The sequence below is a fragment of the Carassius carassius genome, chromosome 35 (genome assembly GCF_963082965.1).
Source record: "Carassius carassius chromosome 35, fCarCar2.1, whole genome shotgun sequence".
Taxonomy (NCBI): Eukaryota; Metazoa; Chordata; class Actinopteri; order Cypriniformes; family Cyprinidae; genus Carassius; species Carassius carassius.
In genome coordinates this window covers 22876161-22888663 of record NC_081789.1, presented here as the reverse complement: position 1 = coordinate 22888663, position 12503 = coordinate 22876161, and the positions used below count along the sequence as shown (strand labels likewise).

Here is a 12503-nt window from a genome sequence, read left to right as displayed (position 1 = left end):
GGCGAGTCGGGCACCATGTACTGCGGTGTGTACCGCTCTACCCCAGCAGAGGCTGCCCTCTGAAACCCTGGGCTTTTGGCGTCAGGGTTTCTTGGCCGAGGACTTCTTAGCTTCTATGACTGCCCTAAGATCTTGCTTAGGCTTAGAAGACCTCGGCCGAGAGCGTGTTTCTGTTTCTAGGCCTCGCGATACGAGGAGCTAGGGTGCAGCTGGGGCATCTCCCGCCCAAATGCCCCGAGAGAGCAACGAGGGAGGAACTTATGGAATGCCGCCGCTTGTTTGCGGGCCTCCTGAAACCTGTCGACAACAGAATTGACTGCGTCGCCGAACAGGCCAGTCGGCTGAATCGGGGCTTCCTTGAGGCAGACCCTGTCCCGCTCTTTCATATCGGACAGGGTCAACCATAAGTGCCTCTCCGCGGCCACCATCGCTGCCATGGACTAGGTCCTTCTTAGTTCTGATATATCATGGGACTTGATCTCCTCTCCCTCATCTAGCTCTTTTAAGCAAGTCAGCTTGGTACGCCTGTAACACCGCCATGGTGTTCAGACACGCACCAGCCTGACCTGCAACCGCATACTAGATATACTAGCCGCATATTAGATTTCGCCTTGCTCTTCGGCATGACTTGGAGCTCTAACTGGAGAGACAACAGTAAATAAGACTCACAAGACAAACAAGTGACATTCACACACAGAGCGCTTGCTGAAAGACGCGAAGCTGATGCCAGCTGCACGGCCCGTGCTTTTATAGCTTCCTGGTCACTTACGTCACCCCGCCTGTGACGTCACGCTCTTCCATTGGACTGATTACACACGATATTCAGAGTCGCTCACGCTAAGCGCGTTCCCCAAAGCGTTGTTTGACGCAGCTCGAGTTCCTGAAGAGGAACTATAGACATAAAAAAACAAAAATAAAAGACTTAGTAATCAAAATGGCAAAACACAACAAAACTTTAAAACGAAAATAAATAAATAAATAAATAAATAAATAATAAACTATTCTAAAGATGGCCAAACTTAAATTTAAGGCAGCTGAAACACTTACTTTTTAAAGTTGAAACAACATTTTTTTCCCCCACAGTCTCAAGGATACTAAAAAATAGCGCCGATCTCTAGATACGTTTCAAGTTCCTCCTTTAATGTAAATCTATGTGATTTTTCACCCCTCTTAAAGTCAGCCAGTTGGAAATAATAATTTAATTCAGTCATTCATAAAGTACAGCACATGCACCTCTCCTCAAAAGCTGCATGATTTGAGTAATCATTCATAATTACAGTATGATGTCAGGGGTGTTGCCCTCTTCAGTTTCCCAGTGGGATATCTGCTCTCAGGTGAAGAAGCAACGGTTCTTGAGACAAGGTGGAGATGGAGACAAACTCAAAATGTAATGTCTGTGATTCTGTTGCATATTACTATTAATAGAGCAGCAGACTTGAGACAGGACACAGACAGATTAGGGGCTCAGAGCCAGTGGGCATGATGGGTATTGAAACTAGTACAGCACTCAGTGTTCATTGTTTGTTTGCGTGAATGACGGTCTCCATTGAGAAGCTTGTGTATTTTTCATGTGTCATATGCTGCGGGGATCAATGGGAGTAATAAATACGCTTTGGCACGCGCACGTACGCACGCTTTATAATCGACAAATGTTTTTCGTTGCATCACTTGACACGATCTTTGCTTTCACTGTTGTGATTTTTATATAAAAACGTGTCTATTCAGTCCCAGACAGACACGAACCAACAGGAGATTATCTTTGTCTTCCTCTTTTTCCTTCTCTTTGTCTTCCTCTATCGTCAGTGCTGCTTCTCCAGGCCTCTGGGCCACAGTGATGAATAAAGATGGCTCATATAAGTTTCAATCACCATGGAAACGCAGCACTCCCAGGGATTTAAGAGAAAGAAGCTGACGCTCAAATCTGTGAGGAATGTTCCGGCAAGCTCCAGAGGAGCGCGGTACAGCTATGCCCCTCTCTCTCACGACGCGACACTGAAAAACACACTTGTGCAACGCTGTCATGCCGCCCAGACGAAGTGCGCGTGTGCTCTGGAGTCTTCTGAGGCGATAGAGGGACGCTGGTTTTTAGAAGAAGATGGAAGTGATTTTTTTTTATTCTCAGGATAATTGTGAAAGAACCGGAAAGGCTGGGAATTCTAGTTTTCCACTTAAATGGACCATAATCTACACTAATACATCACAGTCGTTTCAGTCCATTCCTCTCAAAAAGGGAGTTTACACAAACATTTTCCTTGCGCAACTCTTAAGTAGGGTATTCATGATTGTGTAGTCATTTCTTAATTAGCTGTTTTTAGAATATAGGACCCTTAAACACTAAAGGTTTCTGTTTGTTGCAATAAACACTGACTAATAGGCCTATTAGACAATAAGAGAAAAACTGCTATAAATTTAGCTATTTCGATAGAGGTTTTAAATGTACAGTACAGGAGCAAAAACTATCCATTTAATTGTAAGAGTCAAAGAGATGGTGGTAAAAGTCATGAAAAGCTAAATTATTTATTTTGCTGCTAAAAACTATACTAATATTTTAATTGAAAATAATATGTGTAGTCTAGTCATATTCTATATGTTAGATAGTAAAACATGTTAATTTTAAGGGTCAAAGAGAGGGTTTAAAAATTCAAAATAAAAATAATTAATATTAAAAAACTAAGAAAAGAAACAAAATTATGTTTATTTTTGGAGGAAAAAATGTTAGGGAAGGTCATGATCATAAAGCAAATTATATATTTATATAATGCATAAAATATATTAACTTAAAATATATTAATTAAAAACAAATTAGATGAATGATAAATATTTTATTACAATGATAGTGGTATATTACAAAATAACATGTGCGATAATTTTAAAGTCTTTAAATTGGTGATTAGTGGACTGTAACAGGAATACAATGAGTGTCTCTAGTCACTTAGAAATGTATGTGATTATCAATATCATTAATCAGAGGTTTCTGTCTGTCCTGTATGTGTGTGAGTGTGTGTGTGTGTGTGTGTGTGTGTGTGTATTATCTGGTTGATTAGCTACTTGCACTTCTAATCAAGTTATCAAGACTCTATAATGCTCCTCATTCATTGCTGAATTGAGCATTTGTAATCAATATGTATATGATAGCGAAAAGAAAAAGTAGGGAAGTTTGTGCATGCACACATTTGTGACAAAGAGGAAAAAAAGACAGAATGTGCACAGGTGAACAGAAAAAAAAACTGTCATAAAATAACCTGTTTCTTTTTCCTGCCATTCAGTCTGCAGATCAGCAAGTCCTTTCTGCACACGTCAGTAGATTTATTGTCTGCTGAAAGCAGGAATTCTCAATCTCTTCTCAGCCTGGAGTCTTTGGTCTCATCTCCCCTCATCTCACTCTGAGCCTCTGCAGCAGATCCACGGCTTCATCGAGATATTTGTCTCCACGCTCCTGGAGAATCAGACTACCTGTTGTTCTATCCTTCCTTTATTAAATAATACTTTATAGAGCTGGAAACCCCCCTCAGTGTGTGATAAGGAACAGATCTCTACAAACTTTGGCCACTGAAACCATGAAACAAAAATTGTGTTTGGGAAGTTATACAGTAGAATACTATTGAGCATTGTAAAAATAAAGATTCATTAGAGAGTTTGAGATGTGCACCACACAAACACACACACACAGTAGATGGAGACAAGTGACTGTTTCATGACTGAATCATACACCTCAAAATAAACGTTTGTGTTTGCCTAGTATATGTGTGTACTGTCTACATATGTATTTATACACACGTGTATATTTATATATATTTGTAAATGTATGCATGTGTGTGTATTTATGTATACATTTGGCTTCCATAAGTCATGAGGACACTTTAGCATATAGCATACAAATGACATACAAATGAACAAGAATAAATGACTCTTTTCACACTCACAAAACAATTAGCATTTAAAGTTTGTGAACCCTTATGCAAACAAATAAATCAAAACAGCATGCCATGCTCATTTGCTCAAATCCTTAAAACCCCTCCCGTTCTCAACCAGCCGTCTCATCCAGAACAGGTTTAACTACACCTGCCTTCACTTCCTTAAGTATGCCCTTATTATTGTGCTGATTCAACCTCGTAGTCAGAGAACAGATGAGCAGTTCACTCTAAGAGCGAGAGAAGAAGGCAGGAGAAGTTTCCTAAAATACATCAGGTACGTATACTACAAATCAAATTTGTATCTACTAAAAATGGTTTGATATAAACGGCATCAAATCAAAACCTCTGTGATGCACATATTATGTTTGTATCTATTTCAGAGCTTATTCTTTTCAATGATTTGCAAACCTATGAAATCATCGCTCATTTAACTAAGAGCTGATCATGGGGGCTTCAGAGAGCAAGGATACGATGCAGTGCAACAGATACCTGAACGGAAAAGGTCCTCCGTCGCTGACTGAGACAGGTGAGCTTCTGAGTGCTTTCTGTTAAGCACATCATTGGTCAATCTGACATACACTAGGTATATGTCACTGAAAGACAAATGGAACACAAAAATAGGCTTCCACTTTTAAGAATGCATGAATGTTATTGCATTAGATAATAAAGTATGAAACCATACGGTTTTTATATACAAACAAAATGACAATAGCACACTTTTCAGTCGAATTCTATCTTGCTTTTGTCCAGTAAATCTGTATGTTATGAATTATTGTTGACTCCTTGTCAAACCTCTTTTGTAAGCCGCTTTGGATAGAAGCTTCAAAAATGTTTGGAGACTTTGTGGTTGTCAGACACAAACATGTTCATACAGAAGTTGATGTCATGACATCATTCATTTACAATCACCTACTGTATATGGACCTGTTAGTTAAAAATAATCAAAAATGAGCTCAGGAATGTGAAGTTATGGCTTATTTACTGTCTGTTTTACTTTATGGCTGTTCAAACTGATGGTTAAGGATCAAACAACCACAAAAAGAATAGTATGATAAAACAAGGAAACCAGCCAGATGGTGGGCAGCTGAATTGGAATATCGAGAGACGGAGTTTGCCGGGACATTCTGACTGTGACACCATTCAAATCATCTTTCATTTTGGTGACGGAATCCAGTCGGTGAGCTAATGATGTGCTCTTATTTTTTTTTTTTTTACAGTATCACTTCGACAATGTCTTAGTATCAGGTGAATAGACACACCTTTTCAGTGTATCACTGACAACTCTAAAACATCTCAGTTATTCATCTTTCTGCTCTGTGGAATCCTGTCCAGCCTGTTTCTCATTCACTTCCACGGGGCAAATGGAGACACTGACAGATGTGTGCTGATAACTACTGAAATCCCCTGTCATGATAGGCACTAATGCCTGAAGTGTTTATAAAGCGCTTTGCTTGAGCTTTCATACAGTGTCCCATCAGAGTTGTTTTTCATGTGAATGTTTAACTTGAAAAACAGCTTTACTATAGTCCCAAAGTTTTAGTTTTGTTTTAGGCATGTACATAAATTAATTATAAATAACAAAAGAATACGTTTTTATATCAGTTGTAATTTATTATATATTAATATATATATATATATAGCCATTACAAATTTTTTATTTTGTTTTAGTTATATTAGTACATGTTTTTACAAAACGAAGCTAAAACATTTCAAGAAATTACAACAAAATAAAAAATGTTTATGTGTGTGTATACAAAGAGTTCATTTGCAAAAACAGATTTTCTCCATTTTTTTTTGTCCTGCATTCCAGTTAATATCAATCAAACTGCAGTTGAGATGTTTTGATTAAATAATATTAACTAAAAAAATACAGCTAACACAATAAAACACAATAGAAAACATGATTTAAGAAAATGGAGAAAAACTGAGTTATCTGTTTTTGCAAATAAACTTTTCACACACATACATCTAAAACTAAATGTGACAAAAAAAATCACAACAAATATTACACTTTTTGTGCTTGTGTTTGTCTGAAAATAGTTTATTCAAGTGATCAGCTTAAGTAACTCGCCCTGCAGGACAAGCATCCTCATCCGGGACACAGCTACAAGGGCAATGAATTTATGGCCTACCTGCCTCAGAACACAACAGGGACCAAGATCCTCCGGCTGCTGGAGCAGGCCTTCGAACACAAGCTGCTGTTCACTGTGGCAGCCAATAGCAGCGGTGAATACTGCGTGATGCCTGCAGATATACCACTGAAGACTCTGGACAGTGGGGGAGCTGGAAGGTATATAATAATTATATTAAGAAATGTGAAATGAATTCCAAGTAATAGATCACTGTTCACCAGAGTTCATATTCATTGCCGAGTTCATGTTTAACATTTTTAAACAATTAGGTTTTTTTTTTTTTAAATCTTTTTTATCTCAAATTTTCAGCTGGCCTCCTGGGGGTCCCCACTCTATTTCAGTTAAGTGTTTATTTTGATGTTGAAGTTAAATAATAATCCAGTAAATTTCTCTGTCCTATTGTATCAGCTTGGGCTATCCAGATCCAACGTACTTGAAATCAGTGAGGAAAAGTCTCAAGGTAAAGGGGATCAAATGAGAGAGAACGGATTACTATTACTACAACTGTTGATTCCAAACCTCATCATGACGCTGCATGGATGTTGCATGATTACATGAAGTTTGACAAGCCCAAATCTACAGAACATGGTCAAGGCTGATCAATTTGAGAATGTGGACCTTTAATGCTGAAACCGAGTTGCAACGATGCACATGGCGACTTGTGAGATGAAGTGTATTTTCTATTAAAAAGATGAAGAATTAAGAAGGACAGTATTGTATTCACTGCAAGCCACTGTACAGTATTTTGTTTGTTTAAAGTGTTTAAATAAATTAAAAATGTATTTAATCATTTTATGGATTTTTAAAATTATTTTTCTACATCAGTAAATTTTCTTATACTCATCTGTGTTTAGCATTATTTTATATGCTGTTTATTAATATAGAGTTAGCTTCTATTTTCTATTTTCAGTTTAATTTTTTTATATTTCAATTAAGCTTTAATTGATCGTTCTTTCTGTTTTTTTTTATTTAGTTTACATAATTTTAGAACATAGACTTTTTTTTCTCAATTTTTCATCCAATATCTATTTTCAGCTTTCTGTTAACAAAAATGGATTTTCATTGTTTTATTTTAGTTTTTCTTAACAAAACCATCAATTATTCTTATTCTTTAAATTAATCTGAAATTAATTAATCTCAAATATTGATTATATTAGGAATTCAACATTAAAGGCAGTGAGCATCACATAGTACTCTTCTCCACCTGCTCAGTCCGCACCGCCTGCCAGGTGAAGTCAACACATCCTCTGCAATATTTCCTCCGTGCCTGAAATGTGTCTGCACATTGCCAAGTGTGAACTTTCCCAGGCTGACGGTGGCCCTCTGTTCTCCTCAAACTGAATTACACACCAGGCTTCATACTCACAATAAAGAGTAATCGGATTGGCAGGCCCCATTAGAGAGGGCTCCGTCATCTCCAGGGGCGTTCTTAAACCACTTTCTCGTGGACGCTCCACCAGGAGTCATCTGTCCCGACTGTCAGCCTCCACCACGAATCTGACAGCTATCAAATCTGTTCCTGCCCCATCCTCCTTCAATCTGCGCGGCTCTCCGCTCTTCCGTCACAGCTTCTCTCTCTCTCTCTCTCTCTCTCTTTCTCCGTTCACAACCCAGAAGAGCCGGGTTTTTTTTTTTTTTTGGTTAAAAATGATCGGAATTTTTTTTTTGAACAAGTAAGTAACCAGCCAGTGTTTAAAACACTGTTAATCCTCTTACCTTAGCCCGATTCACAACGGTAAGCTTATAATAATTTGGTAGGAATTTGCGGGAAATTGAAACATGCTATTGCGTCATTAGGTCACATCTATATTGATTATATTCCAAGGTAAAAATCCTTCAGGCAGGTTGTTTATAGCTCATTTATAGTTTATAACTCATTTTGATGGCGTATTGTAATCCAGAAAGGATTATGTGCTTATGAAATTTATGTAAGTGATTGAAATTTGAGTATATTCCAGTTTTGAATACGCATCTGATTACAGATAGCCTACGTGGGATTACAAAAGTTTTGTACTTTAAAGAGAACCAGTTCTAAGGAAGAATAATTTGCATAAAAAAAAATATTTATATGAAATTCAAATGATGTGACAGTTAGAGATTAGAATGCACAAAATTTAAAATCTACATGTGATGCTAATACACTGTAAATACACGTAGTAGTCACGCAATGCTGATGTTGTTAACATGAACAATTTGAGAACAAAGTATAACAATCATTTTAATTTGCACAGTTTATTGTGATCTGAGCTAAGCAATCATTAGATTTAATCACAATTGGTAGCGTGATTTATTGTAACACTTCTTCTTCCGTTGGTCAGAACAAAAGTGGCAGACTTGTTACTTTCTTGTTCAGATGACAATAATTCGTTGGTGGGCCGTCAGGGTCAGAGCTGGCCCGATAAAAAATCGAATTTGTGTGAAAAATGTTTTTAATTATTATTATTACTATTTAGGTATCATTTTAGTTTGTGTAATGTCCACAAAATGGCCGATGATTAGTTTCATTGAGGTTGAACTGGAATATCCTACATTAAAAAAATTCTACGGCCAGCACTCCAGATAGGGCTACACTTTTGTTCAAAGACATGGCATCTGATTTGTAATGAGCATTAGCTCTGCATATTAAACAGGGAGAACAGACCACAAATGTACAGTATATGTTGTCTTTTTTCATATTTTGAAATAAAAATGCAAAGAAAAAATAAAATGATCAATTGGAAAAGAATGCAGCTGACTGATACGAGATCTTGCGGTAGGTATTCTGGTTATGCCATTTTGCATTAAAATATTAAATGTTATTGCCTTGACGCTTGAAAATAGAACAGAAAGGAAAGTTTACAGCTCACTGACGGATAAAGATTATTTGTAGAACAAACAAATGATTTAAAATTATTTGGAGTGGAAATTCCCCAAACCGGAAGCGCCTGGCATACTGTACATTAAAATGCAGCAGACCTGTTAGAAAAATGGGCAGCTAATGAATCTGAAGTCTTGCACCTTTACAGAAAGAGCTTACTTCTGCAGTGCAAGATTGAGGGGAGTTGAATCTTCAGTGACTCCTTCCATTCCTCCTCGTTGGCGTTCTCCTCACGAGGGGAGTATCTGTGGTGTTTTGTCATGTCTTCTCCACTGGGGGGCTGAGTGTTGGTTTGTGCGCAGGTTGCTTGTGATGAATGAGCTGAGGGTGTGTTTTCATTAGGCTGTTTAATTTGGAGCACAATTAGACTCTATCCTCTTTTAGAATTCAAAGCAGATTCTAAAGTTGTTAATTAAAAGGAAGAGTCACAGACAGTGAAGATGGATGTGAACACAGGGAATCCTCTCCAACAACAACACTGTGCACCCAATTCTTCCTTGTCTAACTAGCTGCTCTCCTCTACCTATCAAAACTAGTTGGTAATCACTACCTAGTTCCACAATTTGTCTTCTCTGTTCTGATTTGTTTGTTTGATTTAATCTTCTTTCTTGTTATATGTCTTTTTGACTTGATTTGCGTTGTTTCCTTTTATCTCACCTCCACTGCGCTTCTCATTTCCTCTGCATTACTTTTCCCTTTTCTCATTTAAATCTATTTTTTCTGGAATCAACTCTTTATGTGCCCAATTCTCTTTTTATCTGACCTCCTAGTTCTTATTGTTTTGTCGCCTCTGCTCTATACTCTCATCTAGTCTCTCCTGTTGTTTTCTATCTTATTTTAGTCTCATTTCATCTTTAATTATTCCTCTCCTCTCCCCTTTTTTCTGTCCACCCTAAACTCCACACACAAATCCGTGTTTAACATGTTATGTATTAATGATGATCTCGGGTCCAGCTCCCTTTGTTAATTGCACTGCTCCTGTGGGACATTTAACTAAATCACTCCGCAAATAACAGTCTGAAGAGCACAAAAAGTAAACACAGGTTTCAAAACAGCACGTATCTCATCCGCCGTGACACAGGACTTTTTTACAAATGGTCACGAGATTCCGTAAGGCCGTCAAAACCAAGAAAGCGTGTTTTGACAGACAGGGCACATCCCATTTGTGTCCGTTTTACAGTCCCTATAAACCTTTGCGACAAGGGGAGTGAGAAACAATACAACGTCTCTTCGCTCCAAAGCATCCGTGCGAAAACGGCAGCTGCCACGGTGGCGCGGGGAGTGAATCTTCTGGAGGAAATGGTTTATGAAGTACTAAATCTCGATGTGGAGATGGATGGAGTGTTTCTAGCCCTTGTCCCTGCATGCTGATAGGACGGTCCTGTCCCTTCAGGTTAACGCTGAGATAAAATGAAGACCAAGGTGAAAGATGACACATTTACAGAGAGGAATGTCGGTTGAAAAGGAAAGAGGAATTACCCATAATTCTTTGCAAACGTATTTAGAGAAGTATCTTTTACAGAAGTAACAATATGCATTTTTGATGATGGATACCGAGTATAGTCAATGCTAATCGCTCAAAAGCTCGACGGAATGAGCGAGGAGAAAGAACAGTAGATGTGTAGACATGTCGCGGTTGGGGAGGGGAATGTGTCTCGGTTTGATTTACGATGCTGTCGTTCGGTATCCTCTCAGGTACCTGTTGTCTTGCTTTCATAAAGCCACCAACACAAACGCATTCACTCTTTAGCCTTCCAGCTCCATTCATCAGTGCAGAAGGTCCCTGTTTGACTCTTTTCATCTCAGGCCCTTCGCAGACGTTATTCTTTACATGGCCAAATCAAAGCAGTCAGAGATCGGCCCGTGCAATAACCTCCAGCCTCTTTGTGCTCTAAGGTTAGTCCCACTATGTATCTGCCTGCCACACACAGTCACTACGAAATGATATCTCACTCTGAGCTGAATGGATACGGGGTTTCTAAAGAGTCAATTCCTGTGATAGTGGGGTCTACTGTGTGTCGGTGAGCTGAGAGAGATTGAGAGATAGACATGCTGCTCTTCACTTTTCCATTCTCAGGACTGTACAAAGAGCCCAGAGCTTTGGGTCCGAGTGCTTTTAGGGTCTGACATTAGAAAATCGCACATAATGGACCGCTGTGGTAGATGTGAACTGTGATGTCGCTTCCTATCTCTCCAAGGCCGGTGTGATATCAGACATCTAATGATGACAGAATAATGAATTATACCTATTGACAGAAATTAAAAGTGTGTAGAATGCATTTTTGAGTTATCCAAAAAACTGATTATTTGCTATGGATACAATCAGATTTTTTTTAAATAAAAACAAAAAACAATCAATTGCCTTCTTGTCTTGGAAAAATTACTATACTAAATAACTATAACTAATGAAATGAAACAAATGAAAGCTGTCAGGCGCATAGAAATACGGACAACAAAATAATACAAATGACAAAAGCATGGAACAAATGGCTTGAATTAAAGTAAAAATGAATAAATCAAATAAAATAGTATATAAATAATACAAAAATAGCACAATGGAATGGAGGTAAGAAACAGTGTGCAAAACTGCTTTTTAAATTTAAATGCAAGGAAGCAGAAATAAAAAGTAAAATAAAAAATTTGAAAGCTTTAAACTTTGATGCTTGAAGTTTGAAGGTTCATAGGTCAAATGGAAAAAGACAGATAGATAGATAGATAGATAGATAGATAGATAGATAGATAGATAGATAGATAGATAGATAGATAGATAGATAGATAGATAGATAGATAGATAGATAGATAGATAGATAGATAGATAGATAGATAGATAGATAGATAGATAGATAGATAGATAGATAGATAGATAGATAGATGTCCTATTCGCATAATCAGGCAGTACTATGTACATTGAGAGGCTTTGAAAGGATTTTATCTTCTCGTCCCCAGAATTGATCCAAGCTTGTCCTGATGGGTGAACAGCTCCTCTAGGTGGATGAGTCGAACTGTCCAATCTCTCCTGGCACTTTGTGATTTATGACCTTTTTGGTGACAAATCGCCTCGGTTACACCGCATCGGCATAGCAGCGCATACAGTCGGCCTACCTTAAATCAATGGCCCATTGTTCCTCTTCTGTGGACTCTCTGCGGGGGACAAAGCCATCCAGATCTGATGGAGAACAGCATTGCTTTTAGAGAGCTCAGAAAATGGTGAACTTCACATGTGGTCTGCTGAGACAAAACAACTCAACATACTAAATTAACTGAATTAAAAATGGGTTGGGAATTAAAGGAATAGTTACTCAAAAATAAATAATTTGCTGGAAATTGACACCATCACAACGTGTAAAAATGTATATGAGTGTGTTTGTTCATCTGAACAGATTTGGAGAAATTTAGCATCACTCTCTTGCTCACCAATGGATCCTCTACAGTGAATGGGTGCCGTCAGAATGAGAGTCCAAACAGCTGATAAAAACATAATCCACAAGTAATCTACACCACTCCAGTCCATCAGATAACATCTTGTGAAGTGTTTGTAGAAAACAAATTCATCCTCAGAGCTGGCAAATTGTAGTCCATTACTGATTACAGATTACTTGA

At 37.9% G+C, this 12503-nt stretch overlaps 1 protein-coding gene across 1 annotated transcript; it reads left to right on the top strand.

The window, feature by feature from the left end:
- The first annotated feature begins 4064 nt into the window (after positions 1–4064).
- Positions 4065–6841, top strand: dtx3la (deltex E3 ubiquitin ligase 3L a). Its single transcript, XM_059524173.1, has 5 exons — positions 4065–4188; positions 4295–4440; positions 4937–5091; positions 5993–6204; positions 6455–6841. Exons 2-5 carry the CDS (start codon positions 4359–4361, stop codon positions 6522–6524), a joined length of 519 nt encoding a protein of 172 aa, XP_059380156.1. The 5' UTR covers positions 4065–4188; positions 4295–4358; the 3' UTR covers positions 6525–6841.
- The last annotated feature ends 5662 nt before the right edge of the window (positions 6842–12503 follow it).